At 39.7% G+C, this 21031-nt stretch overlaps 1 protein-coding gene across 2 annotated transcripts; it reads left to right on the top strand.

Moving 5' to 3' along the window:
* The first annotated feature begins 119 nt into the window (after positions 1-119).
* On the top strand, positions 120-16686 carry gmeb1 (glucocorticoid modulatory element binding protein 1). Of its 2 annotated transcripts, none has more exons than XM_086280544.1 (10): positions 120-254; positions 3810-4009; positions 4149-4201; positions 5241-5356; positions 6098-6201; positions 9029-9177; positions 10389-10520; positions 10656-10793; positions 11073-11210; positions 14152-16686. In XM_086280544.1, exons 2-10 carry the CDS (start codon positions 3870-3872, stop codon positions 15006-15008), a joined length of 1827 nt encoding a protein of 608 aa, XP_086136670.1. In that variant the 5' UTR covers positions 120-254; positions 3810-3869; the 3' UTR covers positions 15009-16686. The 2 variants fall into 2 exon arrangements, with proteins under 2 accessions (XP_086136670.1, XP_086136671.1); XM_086280545.1 differs by having other exon boundaries at positions 10395-10520.
* The last annotated feature ends 4345 nt before the right edge of the window (positions 16687-21031 follow it).

Consider the following 21031-nt stretch of genomic DNA (forward strand, 5'->3'; position numbering starts at 1 on the left):
AAATTAACATACAATTCTTTGAGATATGACCAGATAAAACATATATCAAGGTAATACCCACTTATTCTCGCCTGCATATATAGGTTCGCTAATAAGGAGTCACAGTGGTGGTTAAAAACCTGCGGTTTACACAGGGTTTACACGAGAGTGAAAACAGGGCGAGCGCTGTTCAGCAGGAAGTCGAACTATAGCTACTGAGTGCGCATGCTCCGCAGCTCTCCTCTATCTAGGGATGCGTTTGGCTTCTTAAAACGGTAAGAACGAGCTATTTTTTTTACTGTGTGTTTTTAAATATACACAACTGTAAAATAGCGACCGCTCTCGCCACACAAGCTGTAGTTTTAGCGGGGTGGTTTGGGTACATTGCGGAGGGGGTTCAGTCAGCCAGGCTCGAACTGAATGGAGGGGCAACGCCGTCGCCGTGCCGTTGTTTGCTGTACGTGCCGCCGCACAGGGAGACGTCATTTTGAGGGGGAGCGGAGAGTTAAAATGCAGAGTTACGAAGGGACGTACGGTTCATAGACAAGCGGCACGTAGCCGTCACACTGTAAATGCAAAGCTTTACCCGTCTCGGGCAGTGGAGTTCACGCTATTGTTTGGATTCCCACACATCAAGTTACGCCCTTGTGTTAGCAGTAATGGCTACCGTCGAGCCTGGTCTGAGGAGCTCCGACAGCGAAAAGTAGTCAGCTGGCTACAGCGGTAGCGATAACCAAGCCAACTTAGTAAAAGTAATTTATCTGCAGCAAAACGTAAAGGTGTAGTTTTAATTGAGCTGCGAATGGTTTTGTAGCCACTTGTTGGTTAGTAGCCCCCAAAACACGTAAAACTGCGGTTTCTAATGCCTAATGCGCGTGGGAAAAACCCACTCTTGCTGTATTCTACTAAGAAAATGTATCCGTTTAAAAAAATAAAAGCTTGCTTTTCTGGCTATCGTGGTTTCACATTTCGGCAAAACACAGCTTCTGAAAATTTACTAGCCTATATAATCTCGCGTGTAACCCTTACGTGCACACTAGCAAACCGTTACGTAAAAATATTAGTCTCAAACAAGTGGACCAGTCAGGCCATTTACAAAACGCGGCATTCTTTGGTTTGAATTAGCTAAGCTCACCTTACTTGGAAACAGCACCTCAACATTGAAATAAGATTTATATTTTAATCTTGGCAGATATTTTTCCAATCCAATTTAAAGTAACATGAGTTCAACTAATGTCAATAGCAGAGTTTCGCAAAGAGTGGGCCATGAAGCCAGGAGCTCTCCTTCAAGAAGTGGTCTCTAAGAAGTCACTAACAATGAAGTAAAAGGAAACGAGTAGTTTTGTGTAATTTAGTTTTTAAATTGCATCAAATATTTACATTTAAACAAAGAGTTATTAATAATAATAATAACAGGATTTGAAAATTTCACATTACTCATCTTATGAGTATTCCTTGGGGCACAATTGTCAGATTTTGAAGCAGGCTACAATTGTCTGGATAATATATACAGGGTGAAACAAATAGTGTTAGGTTGTTTTTGTTGTTTATTTTTTAATCAGCTTGTATATAGCTGCAGAAATATTAGAGATGGCACGATACCACTTTTTTTTTATGTCCGATACTATACCCTAAATTTGGATATCTGCGATCCCGATATAAATCCGATATAGCATATTTTATAATCAATAAAATGTTTTTTTTAAATATCTTGTTGCATTTTGTATAAGTTCATACTCAAGTTTAAAAAAACAAAACAAAACTAAAGCTATTCTGTTATACCTGTATGCAAAAAATACACTGTACCCCAAATATGTCATAGATCAGCAATACTGATCAATCTAATAAACTTAAACCCACACCATCCTCCCTATTCTGGTATTTTAAAGAGTACTTAGTGGAAATATTAAGCAACCTAACTAATAAGGTTGCCAACTCCGAACAAAAAAGGAAAAAAAAAATAGGGAACCACCCCCCACCCTCTGCCCTATAATGCTTAATTGATATAATCAACTCTAATTTAATGCACATGTAAAAGAAAACGCACAGAAATCAATAATTTTTCTATAATAATTAAATAGATTCAACATCCTCCTTCAGCAGAATTGCAGACTGCACAGATGGTACCTTCCCAAAGGAAAAAGTACTATAGCTTAGTAGGTTATAAATTTGACTTTATAGTTAATAATGGATTTCTATACATTTTACATCAGATGAAAACTTTGGTTGTAAGATTCAGATAATTATTTATTAAAAGCTAGACATGACAATAAGAAAGAAAAGTATGTCTTTGTGCCCTCCTTTTCCCTGTTAATGCCCTACCTGGCCCCCCTGGCAAAACTTTGCTAGACCCGCCCCTGCACAGTTACCAGCCATCAGCTACGTAGAAAAGGATCCTGGTGTAGAAAGTAATATTAAATAAATTCTAACAACAGCTTGTCTTTGTGGCGCAAAGTGGGCGATACACTAACAAGAGAGACGGACTCGCGACAGAAAAGCCGATCAGCTGATCATTGATCAGTTTCATGATTGAAGTAGCAGCAGGAGAGGGAGAGAATGAGAGGCAGTCGCTCCCAGCATTCGCTGGGAATGCTTCACAAACATTCAGAGATGAACTTACACACATGCTTTACTCATCTGGGATAACTTTCTCGGAGATTAAATTCCGGTTTGGTAGCGAGGCTCCAAATCCTCAGCCAGACCACCGACAGGTCTCGCATGCCATAGCCGCTCTATCACAACGCATACTCCTCCGACGTGCTAAGGTTATGAGCTGGGTTACGCTATGTCGCAGGTTTTGTGAGGTGCTTTTGAGTGGATCGGATTACATTTTTTATTTCTCTCCGATATCCGATTCAGTAATTTAGGTCAGTATCGGACCGATACGTAATATCGGATCAGTCCATCTCTAATAAATATTTGAAACTTACCAGGATTTCTTTTATCTAAGCCACTACAATACAAAAACACAGCTGAAAGTGATGACTGACAAAAGCTTATTAGGATCTGGCCTTACACAGTAGTCAGCCACAGTAAAGAAGTCGATTGTAGTAACTAAGAAAATCTTTTTAGTTGGGTCAAACTTCATCAGGCGTTTCCTGTTCTCCAAGCACAGTGGTAAAGTTTTATGGAAAGAACAATGAAGGCCCCACAGTTCCTGTCAAAATAAATAAAGGTAGTCCAAATCTTCAGGTACAACTTCTGCTGTTTTAGCCAATACAGCTGACTAAATCTGAGTAAATCCAGCTGATGCCAATAAATGTCACATAACTAGTCTTTATTTGTAGGCACGTGTGCACTTACATTCTTATCTCAGCTGGAACGCCTCAATGAATTGAATGTAATCAGTGCAGAGGCTCACTAAATATTCAGGCTTTTTCTTTGTCCTTTGAGGACAAAGTTCGCTAACTCATCAGTCATCTTGGGATGCCTAGAGATACTTCAAGATGGGTTATCAAAGTTTTCTGACTTTAGCTCAAAAAAAGTTTTAAAATATTTTATCCCCTTGAGGTTATTTTGCTCCCACCCTCTTTGAGCTTTTTTTGGAATTCTGCTATAAATTGCATCTTAGTATTTTTGGAGTGTCATGTCTCTTTCTTATAATGTTATACAAGTCAGTTAGCTCACCCAATGTTAGCTAGCAGAAGTTAACTAATAATACCTATGGTGGGCTTTTAAAGATGAGTTAAGGGCTCAGATATTCAGCTATTTGTAGGTGAAGCATTTTTTTCTTAATTTCAGTTTGAACTGAAATGCAAACAATCAGAAAAATGTACAGCCTTTTATAACCATCATCTGCCTTTCTTTTTAATATATTTATGGCTTTTCAGATGAACAAACCCCTAGGTAGCTGTTGCACAGAAGTGGCCCCCTCCCTCTAGTCTACTTCAATGAGTGTGATGGCGACCACTGATGAGGTCACTGTACCTATGGGGGAAGTGGTGATGGTAAAGGACGACAGTGGTGAAGGTGACCCCGATGACCCTAATAAGACTCAGGTCATCCTCCAGCTCCAGCCAATCACCACTGGGTATGTACTGAGAAACTACAATTCACTTCAAAGTTGTATAACACCACAATCAGAGCTACAGAGATTCCAGATGGTCAGTCATTTCCCATGCTTACTCTGCTGTACCAGGAGAAAATGTCCCAACTATCTATCCTTTCAGAGACGAGTCTGCTGAAACAGATGCGGCTGTCATGGCTGTTGAATCTCATTCAGGTAAGTGGTTGTCACTAGAGCAGGGAGATGTGACCAAAAATATTTATCACAATATACATTTGAAAATTTGCGATAACGATATAACTGACGATATAATTGACACTAGACAAAATACTTTACAACTCCACAACTTTATTAGTGCAAAAAAAAAACATCACTGTATTTTCACATAAACAAGCAGCTGTTTTTATGTGCATTAAAGTTATATAAAGACGTAACAGTGCAAATTCCTTGCTGACAGTTTAACCAAAAGACATTTCCAGTGGAAACTGGCTGACATATCCTCAGCATAACCATGTATAATATCCACAACACTTAAAAAGAGGTTATACACACACAATACGGTAATATTATGTTGAAGCACAGTACGTATCACTCCGCGAGGCGCCTGCCTACAATAGCTGTAATGCTCCGACAATCCATCAAGCGGTGCGGGTTCGTAGCTTAGCAAAGTCGTACTAAAACATTTGACAGATTTTCGAGCGCCGTGTACGACATAAAATCGTTTCGAGGTCGGTAAACAACCAGAATTCATACATAAGGCACACAGGATTATAAGGGGAACTGTCGATTTTCAGAAAAATCAAAGGATTGATTTCAAGTGTACCGTATTTTCCAACAAACACGGTAATAACGACGGCCCGCTAGCATGCTGTACCAAAAATAGTGCTTTGTTGTGTATCTGACGGACGAAAGCTAAACCTGTTCCACACCACTGAAGTTGCAGCATTTTTACAAACAAATTCTGGTTCATTTCCTTCAACGATCCGCTTTCGCCCTCCTCATTCTGCTTTTTCCTCCATGTGCGTATGAAAACAAAATCACTGCACATGCGCGTTTTACCCATATTCTATTGCGATATTTCATTTTCTTATCGTTGCCCAACATTATACCGGTGTTACCGTGAACGGTATGATATGTCCCAGCCCTAGTTGTCACAATGATTCAGACAACTTGAGGGATGTAACGATCCATGAGTTTTGCAGATTGCATTACATAAAGCTTGTTGGTAAATGTTGCATACATTTATTCCCTGTAGAGCAAACTGAGGGAGACGACGTTGAAATTGGCTGCCCTATAACGTGTGGTGACTGTAAAGCTGTGTTGCTAGTGAAAAAGTTTGTGTGCCCAGGAATCAATGTGAAATGTGTGAAGGTTAGTATCCCTTTTTTTCTTTTGGCTCACATGGAGTAAAATGACAAGTCATTAAAACATTGCCAAATATAGCAACGTGACAACTAGGTCATTCAATAGACTCTGAGCAGGAAATAAACATGTAGCACTGACAAGTGTCCCACTATATCTACAGAGTCATCCAGTTCATTTCTTCTCACTGCAAGTAGCAGGTTTCAAATAACCATGCTCCAAGCAGACATGGATGAAACGACCGAGCAGTTATGAGATAAATGTTCTCGTTCATGCTTTCACAACAATGCTCATTTTTTGATCGCAGTGTTATGAGTTGAATTACATAGGTCAGACTGTATTTGTAATGAACTACTAAGTCCATTCAATCTTCTGATCCACATGAAATTCTTTGTTGTCTTGTGAGCATCGAGCATACACTTCCATTAAATAGGAAGTGTAGCACTGAAAAAACAGAATTCAGTACATCACATGAAAATTATTATTTAAAGTTGAGAAAACTTATGCATATTTTATATTTTTTTCTCCTGATATAACACAGTAAAAAAATATTTCGCTATTCTAGCTGCTACAATTGCTCATGGTTAGAAGTCTACCATGATTCTAGAACCACAGCATATCTATTACATTTTCATATTAAAGGCCAAAGACAAGACATATGATACTGTAATGTGTTGCTTTTAGTTATTTCTGTTGTTTCATCATTGCACTTATTGAACATATTTACTAAACTGGCAATCTCTCCACTAGTATGAAGACCAGTTGATCAGTCCCAAGCAGTTTGTGCACATTTCTGGAAAAGCTACTCTGAAAGACTGGAAGAGAGCCATCAGGATGGGGGGAGTCATGCTGAGGTGAGGGGATTTATTTTTGAGACAGAACACTGACATTCTATGGCCCTTAGATGAGCAAGTGCTGGTTGGTTGCGCTGCACCACATGGTAATGAGCTGAGATGTGACTCATCCATCTAGAATAAATATTCAAATGTTCTTCTGTGGCTCTGTGACAGGAAACTAACAAGCCACTGTTGCCTCACTTCTGAGTGTGAGTGAGATGATAACAATAAACCACGGGCCTTCCTGTCTCTTTGACTGGTCGAAATAGATTTTTCTATATCACGTTTAAGCTGCGCTAATCAGTATTACAATGAAATGTATGTTGCCTGTAGTGGAAAACCTGACTGTGATCATTGTGTCTTGCAGATAAATTCATGGATAATTATTTAGTTTCAGGGATACACTACCGTTTGGATGAGTAAAGTAGACTTATTTTATTAATGTAAAAAACCCTCTGTGTGTGCTGTGACTTAGCCGTATATTGCTTCAGTGATCACATGGCTTTTGGAAGACTGCACTGCAAATAATACAGTTTGCGTTATTATACACACTTTTCAGTTTCTTGGATTTATTTGACATCATTTGACAACAATATTTCATCTATGCTTTACATCTTGTGTAGTGATCAACTCAGTTTGACAGATATTGAATCATTTTCATGCCTTTGACATTTGTGTCTGGCCTTGGATAAAATTAGTTGTTGGTTTCTAGCAGTGAAAGAATGAGCAAAGTGGGGTTTTTTCACATTGAGTTTTCTATTTCAAATTGATGAATTGTGTCACAGCTATTTTCAATCTCTCTTGCAGTCTAAAGGTTACTAGTCTGTCACCAACAATGTGCAGGGTTAAGATTTTCTTTACTGGGTAGAACATCTGTATATGCGCCTCTAATTAAAAGCACAGGAGAAGCAGAGGATTTTGACTATCCAAAAAAAAAAAAAAACTGCAGCTTTACATAGATGCAACAGTGTCTCCTTCTGACCAGTGACTCTTATATGGTTACTGGCAATGGCACAGCATATCCTGTCATGTGGACGCACTGCAGGCAGTCAGAGCCAGAAGGTAGTAGCACTGGGTGATCCTAAGTCTCAAAAGCAAGAAAGCTGTGAGCCAACAGATTCTTTTTTTTTTTCTAGGTTTGAAGTGTTTGAGAAGTAATATAGCTTCTATAATATAGTTAATAATAAATTGTTTACTAAAAATAATCCCAAAATAGACATCCATAAAGAAATTACCCTTACTTTAAGCCCTGTACACATTTCAGGGGACCTGTTGTTTTCTGATCCAAACGAACTATTTGTCTCAACCTTGGTTCCAGAAATGGCAGATGTCCAAAGCTAAAGCTGTACATTATTTGCTGCATGTGAGAAGGCTAACTCTGAAGAACGTCTTAAACATTTAGGAGTGAAGATATTTTTCCTCATGTACCGGAGGAGAGCAGAAACAATCCAGATAAATGTTTCTACCTTCATCACAACAACAGCTTAGGCTAAAGTAACACGTGCCAGACGCTGAAGTGTATATGACAGTAAATATGTCATTTATAAGGATTTAAAATATGATTTTACATTTGACCTTTCGCCTCTGGTTCAAGAGCAAAATGTTAATCTGAAGGTCAAAGTGATAGTTACACTACATAGAGCTATTTAAACTCATTCTTACTGCCACTGTGTGTACTGACAAGATGTATGTATATAGGAAATATAAATATATGATATAAAAACACATTATTTTATTATAACATTACAGTAACAGGTTAGATAACCACTGAAATATAAAACATGTGTATAATATTCCTTGTTGAGTATTGTTTTGTTTTGTTTGTTTTTTTGGGGGGGGGGGATAAACTTGTGATCAAAACTTTTTTTTTTTTATTTGGGTTTTTTTATTGAACATTTAAATAAATTTACTAAACAATGAAATGAAAGCTACACATTCGAAATAATACCAAAATAAGATTTCATTATATTAAGTAAATACAGAGAGTGAGCTGCCTTGGTAGAGGGTTGTGCTCTCGCAGTGCTTGTTGTTTTACAACTGTTTTGGCTGTAGATCAGTGAAATAATGCAGTCCAGCAAAACTGGCAACAATCAGCACTAAAACACAGCATTAAATTAACATGTGGAATAGCCCTGCAGCAGTGTTAAAATAAGAAAGTGGAAATAAATGCAGGAATATGCACACACTTAAACCAAGACCAACATTTTTCATGTTCTTGTCTCATGTTCTTGTCTCATGTTCTTGGCATGAGATAAAATAGTTGGGACACATTTTATGAAGTGTCTTAAAGCAGTGGGCATAAAACTCCCTTTTTTTTTTTTTTTTGAACTGTTGTCGTTCAACCAGGAAATACTTTTGAGAGATACACAAAGACAGAGAGACTGTCACACTAAAAAGCAGCAGCTTTAAAACATGCACCTTCTAAAGCTTCTGTCAGCTGCACAGTAACTCTAGAATACAGGTTTGCACAGAACACCAACTGTGGATTTTGCCCTGCCAGTATGGAAAGGACTGCTGTAAGCAAAACTTGATTTAAATGCATACAGATATTGCATGTATTGCAGACGCACTGCTTAAGTCTGTTGCACATTTTATGTAAACCTCTTCTAATATTCTCTCCAGGATATCTGTGTGGGCAACTCTCAGACACGACTTAGTTGTTGCACTTTACACAGTTGCTCCTGTGGTTATTAGTTCCAAACAGAATAAGTGTACTGAAAGAAAGGCACTGCACTGGATCTTCACTTCTAAAAGATGCAAATGTTTTTGACAACGATGATAGCATCTCTGGTCAAACAAACATGTTTTCCCCTTTTTTATATATTTCCTCATTTCTGTTCTCCAGAAAAATGATGGATTCCGGTCAGCTGGACTTCTACCAGCACAGCACTCTGTGCACTAACACATGTCGCAGCACCAAGTTTGACCTTTTAATAAACAACACACGCTTCCCTCCTGATGGCACCGGACTTACCACACCTACATCCTCTCAAGGTAAAAATCTGAATATAGTGTATTATTGTGCCTTACAATATAAAGCGCCTTGAGGCAACTGTTGTTGTGATTTCATGCTGTATAAATACATTTGAATTGAAATGACTAGAAGGTGCAGTGAGTCCAGATTTGCTCATTTAAACAGCAGTGATGTTATAGTCCATAACTGAGTATTTTGTTATATTTGTTGTGTTTTTCAGTCAAAAGATAGGTTTAACATAAGGGCCACTGACTGTTTCTACTAGGCACAGTTACAAGTTTACTTCTAAACCCTTATTTAAAAGTCCTTTATGCGGTCTGCGTTTTTACAGAAAAGAAACATATGAGCTTGCTGAAAGAATGTGGAGGTTTTTTAGTGTCATGGAAAACAAAGCAGGAGGATGATGCTGGTGGTGGAGCTCTCCACAATACAAGCGTTTCTCTAGACTGAAAATAAATGTGTGCAAACTGCACACTGTGTTTAGGTGCACCTGTGCTCATGTAAACTATTATAAGAGTCAACAAAAGCTGCTTCTGCTTTTCTAAACAAAAATCTGATAACACAACAACAGTGAAGATGACATTGTCATTAGTGGTGTAATTTACAGCGCAGCCTCTCCTCTCTGTCTGACACAAACAGCACAAAATCGAGACATTGAACCCAGCTGGAGAAAACGATAGCGTCCTTCTAGAGTTGATAGCAACGGGGCTCATTGCTGTTACCTTCATGGCTACAGAGCCAACAGCAGTATTATCAAACCACCTGTTCAACAAGCTTAGTGGTGAAGAAAAGCAATATTTTCACCTGCTTTCATCCAACACTGACATGTTTTACAGTGACAGCGCAGCTGAATGAAAGAATAATTAAAAAAAGAAAATCTGTCTGTCTGCAGACAAATTGCTTATTTAGTTTGGCTTGATCTTCTAAGTTTTTATAATTTCCTGCAAACTACTGCTGGGTGTTTAATACACTGCATATCATTTAATGCTTTAGGTGATAATTATTCAGCCCACACAGAGAAATGATATGATACAGAAAACTGCTAATTAACTGTGAGACATGATGAAAGCTGCCCAGCAGGATATAAGGTAAAATTAACAACAACAAAAAAAAGATCACTAAAGATAAAGAAGTGTGGTGGGGGAATGTGACACTGAAGTTTGGCTCCCTCTTAAATCCAGAATTGCATTTAAAATTCTTCTCCTCAGTCATGTCTGTTGTCTTGTACAAGTTACAGGTCAGGTGATCCTGGGTAATGGTGGGGCAGCTGCAGAAGACCGAGCAAAGGTCCTGAGCGGGAAGTTGGACTGGAGCTCAAGTTCATCGGAGTCTGCAGACAAAAAGGGATCAGCTGAGATCTCTGGTAACACTGAGCACACATCCAAACACAGATTAAGAGTATAATAACAGCACGGAGATGGAAATCATCTCCAACAGCATGGATATATGTAACACTGTGTGTGAGTAAGATTGCTCTGTGTTGTCTGTTTGTCCGCAGAGGACACACTGAACTTTTGGAAGGGCATTGCAGATGTGGGTTTGTTGGGTGAAGTGGTGACCAACATCAACACGGAGCTTGTGGAGCTGTTAAACAGCGTGCAGCAGCGCATGGATCCGGCCAGCCTACAGGACACAGGTGCAGAACGACGCCAACATGCACTGGGAAACTGCATCGCCAAAACAGAGGCGTTGTGTGGGACACACTCTGACCTATGTGAATAAGAAATGCATGGAAAGAAAGAGCAAATTCAGCTGCTGTTGGAAACTGAAAATGACTGTCCAACAGCAGAAAGCTTTTTAGAAAAGCTTCTTTTAGAGTAATACCACACTGATTTACTGTGCAAACAGCTGAATCTGTTCCTCCTTTCTGACTGACCAAGTAATTTTTTTTGATTGCTTGCTGCACTGATCCCAGATTCCTGTCTGGTAGAGGTGGCCGTGCTCAGTAACCTCGCCCAGGTCTTCGATCTGCTCGATGTGGTCAAGAAGATTGTGGAGAGGAGAAAGCAGCAGACGGATCCCAGTCAGGAGCAGGTGCTCAGCATGCTCACCAGTGAGTACAGAACACAAACAAGGCTCTACTTCAGGAGCTGCCACATAGAGCCGCTAAATTCATACGAATTTTATTTAAATCATTTTTATAGAGCCAATTGTTAAAAACAATCATGGCTTTACGTAATAAAGTAAAGGGAAATTGAATTAAACTGCAGTAATCATGTGAGTCTCAGTTAGCAAGCACTTTTGCAAGAGTGGGAAGGAAGATTTCTCTTTTAACAGGAAAGGAGGGGCAGCCTTCTGCTGATGGGGATTGAGGAGAGGAAGAAGGCAAAAAAAAAGAAAGAGCACAGAGAGTGACCCTGAATAGCTTATAGAAGACATGCTTAGCGGATCCTAGGAAATCCCCTAGCAGCCTGAGCCCAAAGTAGCATAACTAAGTGATGGTTAAGTGACAGTTGAGGTTTGAGGCTAAATTCAAAACCATCGAAAGATTGAATTTGTCTCCTGAATCCAAACTGGCAGCTGGTTCCACAGGGAGGGGCTTAACAGCTGAAGGCTCTGCCTTTCATTCTACTTTTGGAAATTAGGAAGTGTAAGTGTTGTACTGGGATAAATTGGTACTGTGAGGTCTTCGGGATATTTAAGGACAATCTTTTAGGACTTTGCACATGCCAATGAGAATGATCTTGAAGTAATTTCTGGTTGGAAGACATGTGGTCATATGGTACACTTGTGCTGGTGTCCTGGATGAATTGTAGCCTTTTCAGGGACCTTTTAGAGCACCCTGATAATCAGTAGTTACACTAGTCCAACCTCTATGTAACAAATGCATGAACTAGCATCCCTCTGAGTCAGGATGTTGTCATAGTGCAGAGATAAGTGAAGGTAATCCTAGATGTCTGTTTAATGTGTCAGTTAAAGAAAAACCCAATCAAAGATGACTCCAAGGCTCCTGACAGTGCTATTGAAGGTCAAGATAATGCCAATCATAGTAAATAGTTGTTTAGGCATGTTTCATGCATCAAATCTAGCAGCTTGGGTTTGAGTCCAACCTGCAGCCCCTTGCTGCATGTCTCCCCATGCGCACGCTCCCCATTTTTCCTGTCTACTCCTCAAAAAGGCAAAAAGCCAAAAGTCAATGGCTTTATTGTTACATATATGTGGGAAAACAAGTTACTTTTGTTTGTTATTGGTGAGAGACATGAGGTTTAAAAGAAAAAGACAAAAATAGAGAATCGAAATTTGGTTTCAGTCCATCTTGAGTTCCACTCTTTGATTAAGCAAAATTCTTCAGACAGTTGTTCTAATTTGCAATCTTTCAGTTCCTGATTGTGAGGCTTTTGCTCCCAAATGCACTACACCAGCGGTCCCCAACCCCCGGGCCTCGGACCGGTACCGGTCCGTGAGTCGTTTGGTGCCGGGCCGCGAGAGTTGATGCTCAGGTGTGAAATGTATAGTTTTCAGGGTTTTTATCGGTTTTCAGCGTTATTTTGTTATCCTTTTTATCGTTAACTCGGTTTTCCTGGGTCTTTTCACGTGTGTTATGAACAACTCTTCTATTTTTCAGTACCGGTACTAGTTTTATTTTGTTGTATTTATCCGCGACACCTTAAAGGCCGGTCCGTGAAAATATTGTCGGGCATAAACCGGTCCGTGGCCTAAAAAAGGTTGGAGACCGCTGCACTACACCATTACCCAGCAATAATTAAAAGGTGGTGTGCTGCAGATCATCATTATTATCACTATATCATTTTAAAAAATAAAATGCAGCCACAGTCACACTATAACTGTTCTCTTTACACATTTTTCTGATAAAATGAGCAGTGACACAGGTCAGTGACAGCAGCTGTGCTTTGAGTCTGACTATGTTGATAATGAAAAAGAGTGATGACTCCCACTGCTCCCATCCGAGGTAATAACAGTCAAGATCATTTTCCCAGATGGTGTACAGTCTTGCTTCCTCCATGACTGGATATCATTTTTGGGTTCTTATTTTTTTATTTATTTACCTCTGTGTCCAACCTCCCTCCAAGTCATTTTTTATTTGTCAATTATGGACCAAGTTTACGGAGAATTTAGGGGTATTTGTTTTAGTATTTTTTATTATTATTATTTTTTTTACAAACAAGGTAGGATCATCGCTGTATAGAAATTAAATTAGATTTATCATTTGCCTGAACCAAGACAGTGATGGTCTCGGTTGGCGCTCCTTGAACCCAGAGGGAAGCAAATGGAAGCTTTGCTTTTATGCTGAACACTGATGGAGAGTTAACTGGCTACATAGAAAATAAGGAAAAAAAATAATTACGTGAATGCAGAAAGACGCAGACACAGTTTGTATAAAGGATCCAGAGAACACATAAGAGGTTTGGATATCTGGTTAATATTAGTCACTTTAGAATCACCAGGTAACCCAACTCCATATGTTCTCTTTGGACTGTGTGAGGAAGCCAAAGTCCCAGCAGACATGGAGGGAACATCCACACAGAAAGTCCGCGACTAGCTGGTGGATTAGAACCCAGTACCTTCATGCTGTGAGGCAACAGTGTTAACCACTACACCACTGTGTCACCCAATGTGACAAAGTTTACACTAAATACTTTCTGTTGCCAGTCAAAGTTAACAAATAACAGCTCTGGTGCGTAACGTCGTAAATCAATTCAGAATCCTAACAGAGTTCATGACTTTTGACTCATAACAGTCAAAATTTCTGTGTGAATATATTTTTATTTCACTCACATCTATCATGTTACTCAAAACTGTTTTTGAATACTTAAAATGAAGAATGACGTTTTTATTGAGTTAGGGTTTATGTTGTGAAATTAGATTTGACATTTGCTGGATTATACATGCCTAGCCTGTCTGACGAATATTGATATTAGAGATCAATATAAGAACGTGCACGTTGTAATCTTGTAAAAATCTGCCCGGCTGAAAATGAATGCATTCTTGTGGTTGACTCAGCCCTCACTGTCAGTCCTGTCATGTCTCTGCAGACCTGGAGGTGCAGCTGGAAGAACAGAAGAAGCAGCAGCAAGTACGAGCTCTTCTCACCTGCCCCCAGCCTGCCAAAAACAAAACTTCCACTAAACGCCCGACCAAGCGGCCTCGACTCCAGAGACCTGCCTCCACCACCACCCTCCTGACCACCCCTATAAACCAGCAAGCCACTCTGCAGCCTCAGCAGTTCACCGTTCTTTCACCCATCTCGCTGTCCTCAGTGGGGCAGCCATTCACCGTGGCAGGCCTACCTATTGCCTCGCTGTCCCAGTCCTCCAACACAGTCACATTACTCCCTGCTGGCTCGCAGGTCTTCACCCGCTACATGGTGGCTGGAGATGGTAAGACAGAAACCATCACCCTGCATCCGTCCTCAGGTTTGACACTGGTTGGCACCACCGCTTTGCAGGACTCCAGCCAACTGGGCACAGTAATGAGCCCCATGGAGCTGGTGCAGCTAAGCCAGCAGGCCAGCGGTGCAGAGGTGGTGCCCATAGAAGGCCAAGTGGTAGACGGCACCATGCTAGTGCAACAGGAGGTGATGCAGGGGGAAGTGGAGGGCAGCCAGGAACACACGGTCATTGAGATCAATCCAACTCCTGTGGAGCAGGCAGTGGGAGTGATGGAGCTCCAGCTGACCGGGGAGTCAGGCAGAGAAGGGGCCACCATGGTGGTCCAGAGTGGGGTGGAGATGACCATGTCGGCAGAGACGGAGGAGGAGACTCAGCACCAGCTGCAGGAGGCACACACTGAAAGGGTTCAGGAGGTGCAACTGGATGCTAGCGGACACCTGTCGCACGTACAGATAGTGGTGATAGGAGAAAACACTCAGGAAGAAAACAAGGTCAAATAAGACACAACCATCTTTATCCAGCACAGCAGGTATGAACTCATGGACTGAGCCATCACGGACTCGACAAACTGTAAATACACAGGATTTCCAAATCCACAAATTGCCTTGGACTAAAACCAAGCTTTAGGGTAGCCATTTTTCCTTTTTTGTGTCTTTGTACATGCTCCGCTAAGCTTGTTCATTTTTATTGAAGCAAAGAGGGATCTGCAATATATGAAATGCTTATGTTTGTTTTCCAGTTGAAGGTTCGAGCATATAATGACTTGGCTCTAAAATTTATAGTTTTGGCCATTATTTCTGTTCTTTTTTTTATTTTAACCCTGTACTCACCAAAGTAACTGCTACTGAAATCTGGGAACACTGGGACTGTGACTTCAAAGAAACTTGTACGCTTTAAAATCCACAAATTTTTGATGTGATAATTATGAAGTTAAAGATAAATGTATTTAGAAGCTTAACACACACAGCAAAACATGACGCCTGCATGTGTTAGATGATGTTGAAGTGAAGCAAATGCTGTGCGAAATCCCCGCTTTTACTTTGATTACAATGTCTACATAGAGTTTGGGACAGCACATACTTTGATCTTAAATCGGTGCACATGTTTTGTTTATGAGCTGTTCCACACCATCAGTCCAGTTCACATCAAACTGTTTCACACAATGTCTTCATGTCTCTTTTTTCCCGATTAACCAGACAGGCACAGTAAAATATCCATCAAACATTGTTTTTCCTCAGTAAAAAGAAAAGTTAAATATTTCAAATCCTGACAGATAAGATAAGAGAATACTTGGATGTTTTACTTGAAAATGACCTGAATTATAAATATATTTATTCAATTTTCTGCTGATGGACTGATGGTCCCTGGGGGTCTAATAATAAGGAAAATAATGGCCAAAAGTATACAAATGGGATCATGTCTTTATGAACTATAATTTTACTTCAAGCCTCTGCGAACAACCTGAGGTCAGGAGAAAGCACTGTAACAGTAAAGTCAACATGGACGGCTTTAGAAAAGGTGCTGATGATCAGTCAGATTGGGCAGCGGCAGTCTGCAAGTCCCTTCTGTTCATCAGACTCGTTACCAGTAACAGTGTTGGTGTTACCTGAGGCTAGGAGGAATTGCACTCTGTTTTGCGTGGTAGTTTTGCAAACTGTTTTTGTTTTTGCACTGTGTGACATCCTCATGGGACTATAGGAGGATGTTGGCAGTGATGCCTGCTCTCGCTCTCAACACTTCAGAGGAAACAGACTGAACTCCTTACTGGAGCGGTATCATTTATCCACATACTGTATTCTCATCAGTTTCATGCTGCCTGATAAATCTTCTCCACTCTTCATTTATTGTGAACACCTGTTGCTTTTTTTCCGTATCTTGGATAGTGTGAGCTACTGGACTGATTGTTCAACTGAGGATATAAAAGAACATAATATACTCAATGTCAGACTTGCCTGTATTTTACACTTGTCAAGTAGTATTTTATTTATTAGCTTTCAAAACTGAAGTTTAAGGAGCAGATATGGGTTCATTTGAGCTCTTGGTTAAAGCTCACATCAACAAAAACCTGTTCATGACTTGTGCTTTTTCCAATAATTTAATTTAAAAAGATAAGAGTATTTGCATACTGACTTTGTAATGTGTTTTAATATCAGATTAAAACAAACCAAAAAAAGATAAGTAGTATTTTTTTTTTATTTCACCACCAGAGTGCGCTGTTTGATCACTCCACTACGGGCTTTAGACGATCTGCATTAGTAGATGGTGGAAATGGTCTGCTGCTATAATCTCCAACTCCATGTGTCAGACTTATTGTGGAGCATGACTTAATCTGGGCTGCTATGGACTGATGTGCAGGCCTTCTGGAGGATGAGTCGTGCTGACAGGGCACAGGGCTTCACTGGTTATTACGTTTCGCTGCTCTTGTAGCCCTTAACGCTCTCCGACAGGCTACATAAGGGGAAGGCGTGAGGATTTTGGTTGAGCGCAAAGACAGACAAATACACAACCACGAGGCTGAGAAAGACCTAGACGAACTTATTATATGTGGAGTACAAAAAGAGAAAAGGCATCAGTGGTTTGATTGTCGAGCAGCTGGGGGGCCCGGTTAATGCTAAAAGGCTGAGACACTGAAACAGTATAAACACTGTGTGGTGTGGAAAAGGAATAATCATGAAGTGTTCAACAGACTGCGTTGCATGTTTTGCACAAGACAAAGAAATCAGGCTGAGCGCAGGCATCAGTTGCATGTCTGAAATGTCTTAACGTCTCTGGAGGCGATAAAAGGTTGTTAAAAGAGAGGTTACCACGGCTGACATGTTGTCGGTATCACCTCGGCCTTAACAGCTTTAGCTGAGAATAAATCCTTGAACTTGACATCTGGTAGTCAGTGTGCCCTACAGGCAAGGTGGCTTCAAGCTATATCTATAACACCAGGGGAGGAAAAATCTGCCAGAACATATCGGACTTGGAATTTTGTAAAAATTTATTTATATGTGTTCTTAGTCATGAACAGGAATTTGTAACAAATATGTAACTGATGTAATTCAATATATTTCACACCATCAGCACATAAACCACTAAACCGTCCTTCAGACCTCCAAATGTCAGCTTTCTCGCCCTGTAAAAGAAAATCTGAATTACATGGACACAAATCAGTACGCATGAGACCAGAGAGATGAAAAATCATGTTCCAGGATAAGAATCAATAGATCAGAGGTCATTACTGCCTTGAGCCTACGTTGCGCAGTCTGTGTTTACATGTTAAAAAGAAGCTGACACTCGAGAATGAGAATCAGTTATACTGGAAAAGTACACTTAAGCCATAATAGCCCCCCAAAAATCTGTAAGATTCTCACCAGGAAGCCTGTTTAAAAAAATGTTTTAAATAATTTTTTAGGAGAGTCCACAGAGTCAACAAAGTGGTAGTACTGTTTTGTAAGAAGCTAAAGCCTGGCCATTTAGTATGTTAATACAAGAATTCTAAAACTAAAATATATCGGGGGAAAATTATAACAAGTAGAAGTAGAAAATAGAAGTGATTTGAGCTCACTTGCTAGAATGTTTTAATTGTCTGGCTGCAGCATTTTCTATAGCTTAGAGGCGTAAAAGAGACGATTTGTCCAACACAGTAAATACAGCACTGCAATAATCTAGACGCAATGACACAAATGTATGAGTAATTTTTTCCAGTTCAGTTGAGGAGACCATATATCACAATATAGAAATGTTCCTTTAATAAAAGACACACAAATGAGAGAAATATCAAATATTACACCAAGTAACAATAGGTATTGCTAGAGAGCCAGTTACTAACTTGGGTGAAAATAGTGGGCTAGGGCAGATAACCTATCCGCCTGAGGCTTAAAAGACATATACAGCTGAATGTCTTCACCATAGAAATGATAAAAAATGGCATTCAAAGAAGGAATGATGCCAGATAAAGGAAGCATATAGAAAGAAAATAATAATGAACCCAAGACAGAACCTTGTGGAACCCCACAGGTTAAAGGGTTGGAGGCGAACTTGCTTGTTCTAACAGATAAAATCCTACCAGATAAGTAAGAAAACCAATCTAACGTAGAGCCAGCGATACCAGCTAAAACCGTAAGACTGTTAAGCACAATGTTATGTTCAATGGTATCAAAGGCTCCACTGAGATCAAGTATTTACCTATTTATTTAGGTAAATACAAGGTGAAACAAGTTTAATAGGCTGTAATTGTATCTAAACGTCTCTACCAGATTCTTTTCCAACAAGAGTTATTTTTTTTCCACAAGCAAAACTTGACCAACTAGAAATTTTAAGGTTACAGGAAGTGTTTCCATTTCTCTTTCCACTGGATCTTTTCACAGTGTTGTAGTTATCTGGTCATCTTTGAAAAGCAAATTTCTGTTATTCCAAGGTTATGTGGGATTACTGGACAGCAAGTGCAGGCTAAATTGTGTTGCTAGCAGTACTGTAGTAAAGTTCACAGCAATGGAGTCTGCTGTACTGGTGTAGGACAAGCTGCAGTGATAATGGTCTCTAGTCTCACTTGCTATATTTATCATTGTACTAGCTTGCTAGCTACAGCAGGTTAACATACAGTAGAATGTAAACCCACAAAGAGAAGTCAACCTCCGAGCCAGCAACAGCAAATCTCAACAAAATATCTAACGGACAATCATTTTTCATTATTTTGTAAAAATATATTGTGACTTATTTCTAAACTAGTAATTTTCCAACACCGCATTGCTAGACAGGATCTTAGAACCCCCAAATTAGTAATTACCACTTTAACTATTGCTTACAAGTGACAAACATTTGGAGTCAATCCAGATCTGAACCAGAAATATTTATTCATTACCTTATTTAGATATGTTATATCTTGATTAAAACAAAACACATCACATTGGAAAAAGAACAAATGGGAGGCACTCTCTTGATGTTTTCAAAAATAAATATGACTAAATAATCCAGATGCAAATATTGTTTTGCATTCAGGCACCAATTTCATGTATGAAACCAATTTTCAGCATTTACAGAGGTATTCTGAGCCTTGTACCATCCCTCAGTGTCAAGATCCTCTGTTGGGTTGTTGTGATTGATATTTTATTGAATGCTATTTTATTTATCATACTTTATTGTTTATTTAGACAAAAAAGAAATAAGAAGACATCACCTAGGGCTGTGTGAACTTTCTGTGGGTATTTTTGCAGTTTGCTAATGTTTTAAAGAAAAACATTTACATGATTAATTGAAAACTAATCTTCAGAATTTAACAAAAATAATTAGTTGCAGCTCTCATTTAAAGCCTACAAATTGAGCATTGTGGCTCGCAGCCTCGGCCTTCTTAAGCAGCACTTTAAAGCTTAACTAAGCAGGATTTAAACCTCCCTTATCAGCCTCAAGTGGCAATTATGCAGACGAAGTGATGGCTGTTGCTGCTGCCAAAAGACTTGACAGAGCATCTTCACCCCTACTTTTGCTGCTTGTAGTATACAATTTAATAATGTCACATTAGCTCTATGTTTTCTGAGTGACATATTTTTAAAAAATCCTCATGAGGATCGGCCTTTCAGGACAGCCAGGTACAGCTCTGGGGGTAAGGTGAGGCGAGTGTCACAAGAATCTCAAGAGTTAAAAATTCATATCTGAACCAAGCTTTAGATGATGAAGTGCTCTGTATTCTAAAACGAATCCTGATCAAGCATGCTGTACCCAAAATCTCCTTGCTATTGTCTTGGTTGATGCAGATTGCTGCAGTGTCTTGTAAATGCATTGCTTACACCAGGGGCGTCCAAACTTACATAAAAATATAGGAGGGGCTGGGCCACTTACTAGAAATTAGGTATATAACCTTAACTTTACTGTATTAAAGTTAGAAAAATCACTTAAAAGTGGTCAAATGTGTTATATTGTTGAATATAATTAAAGACAAAACTGCCTTCATCACAGCTTTCCATAAATGGATCTTTATTGATTTATTCAGAAAAAGCTTTGGTTGCTCATTCTCAGAACAGCAGCCTCAGATTTCTTCTTAGAAGATTTACAGAGAAAAAACAATAAAGGGGAAAATGGGACGAGTACATTTCAAGCTTGTTATTTAAGTTATTAGGCTTAGCAAAACATCTATTAACGTCCGTTTGAAACAATTATCAACATTAGACTCCACCACACCTCTCACCCCCTTTTCCTCCTCCCTGAAACTCAGAATACACACTGAGGATGTGAGCCGACTATTCCAGAAACAGAAGCCCAGGAAAGCCCCCGGACCAGACGGCGTCTCACCCTCCTGCCTCAAAACCTGTGCTGAACAGCTGGCTCCCATCTTTACTCGCATCTTCAACAGATCCCTGGAGCTGTGTGAAGTTCCCTCCTGCTTCAAACGCTCCACCATCATCCCTGTTCCCAAGAAATCCACCATCACAGGACTGAATGACTACAGACCTGTCGCCTTGACGTCTGTGGTCATGAAATCCTTCGAACGACTGGTGTTAGCCCATCTGAAAGACATTACAGGCCACCAGCTGGACCCTCTGCA

This window comes from Aulonocara sp. 'chitande type north' Nkhata Bay, linkage group LG22 (assembly GCF_057382095.1).
Source record: "Aulonocara sp. 'chitande type north' Nkhata Bay isolate Kocher_YH1m ecotype deep benthic linkage group LG22, A_spYH_male_GT1.1, whole genome shotgun sequence".
Lineage (NCBI taxonomy): Eukaryota > Metazoa > Chordata > Actinopteri > Cichliformes > Cichlidae > Aulonocara > Aulonocara sp. 'chitande type north' Nkhata Bay.

Bases quoted from the DNA above. Each gene is read 5' to 3' on its own strand.
- gmeb1 (XM_086280544.1), top strand. From the start codon at position 3,870: ATGAGTGTGATGGCGACCACTGATGAGGTCACTGTACCTATGGGGGAA. The intron at 5,357-6,097 runs GTTAGTATCCCT...TCTCTCCACTAG, and splicing joins TCAATGTGAAATGTGTGAAG to TATGAAGACCAGTTGATCAG. The intron at 6,202-9,028 runs GTGAGGGGATTT...TCTGTTCTCCAG, and splicing joins ATGGGGGGAGTCATGCTGAG to AAAAATGATGGATTCCGGTC.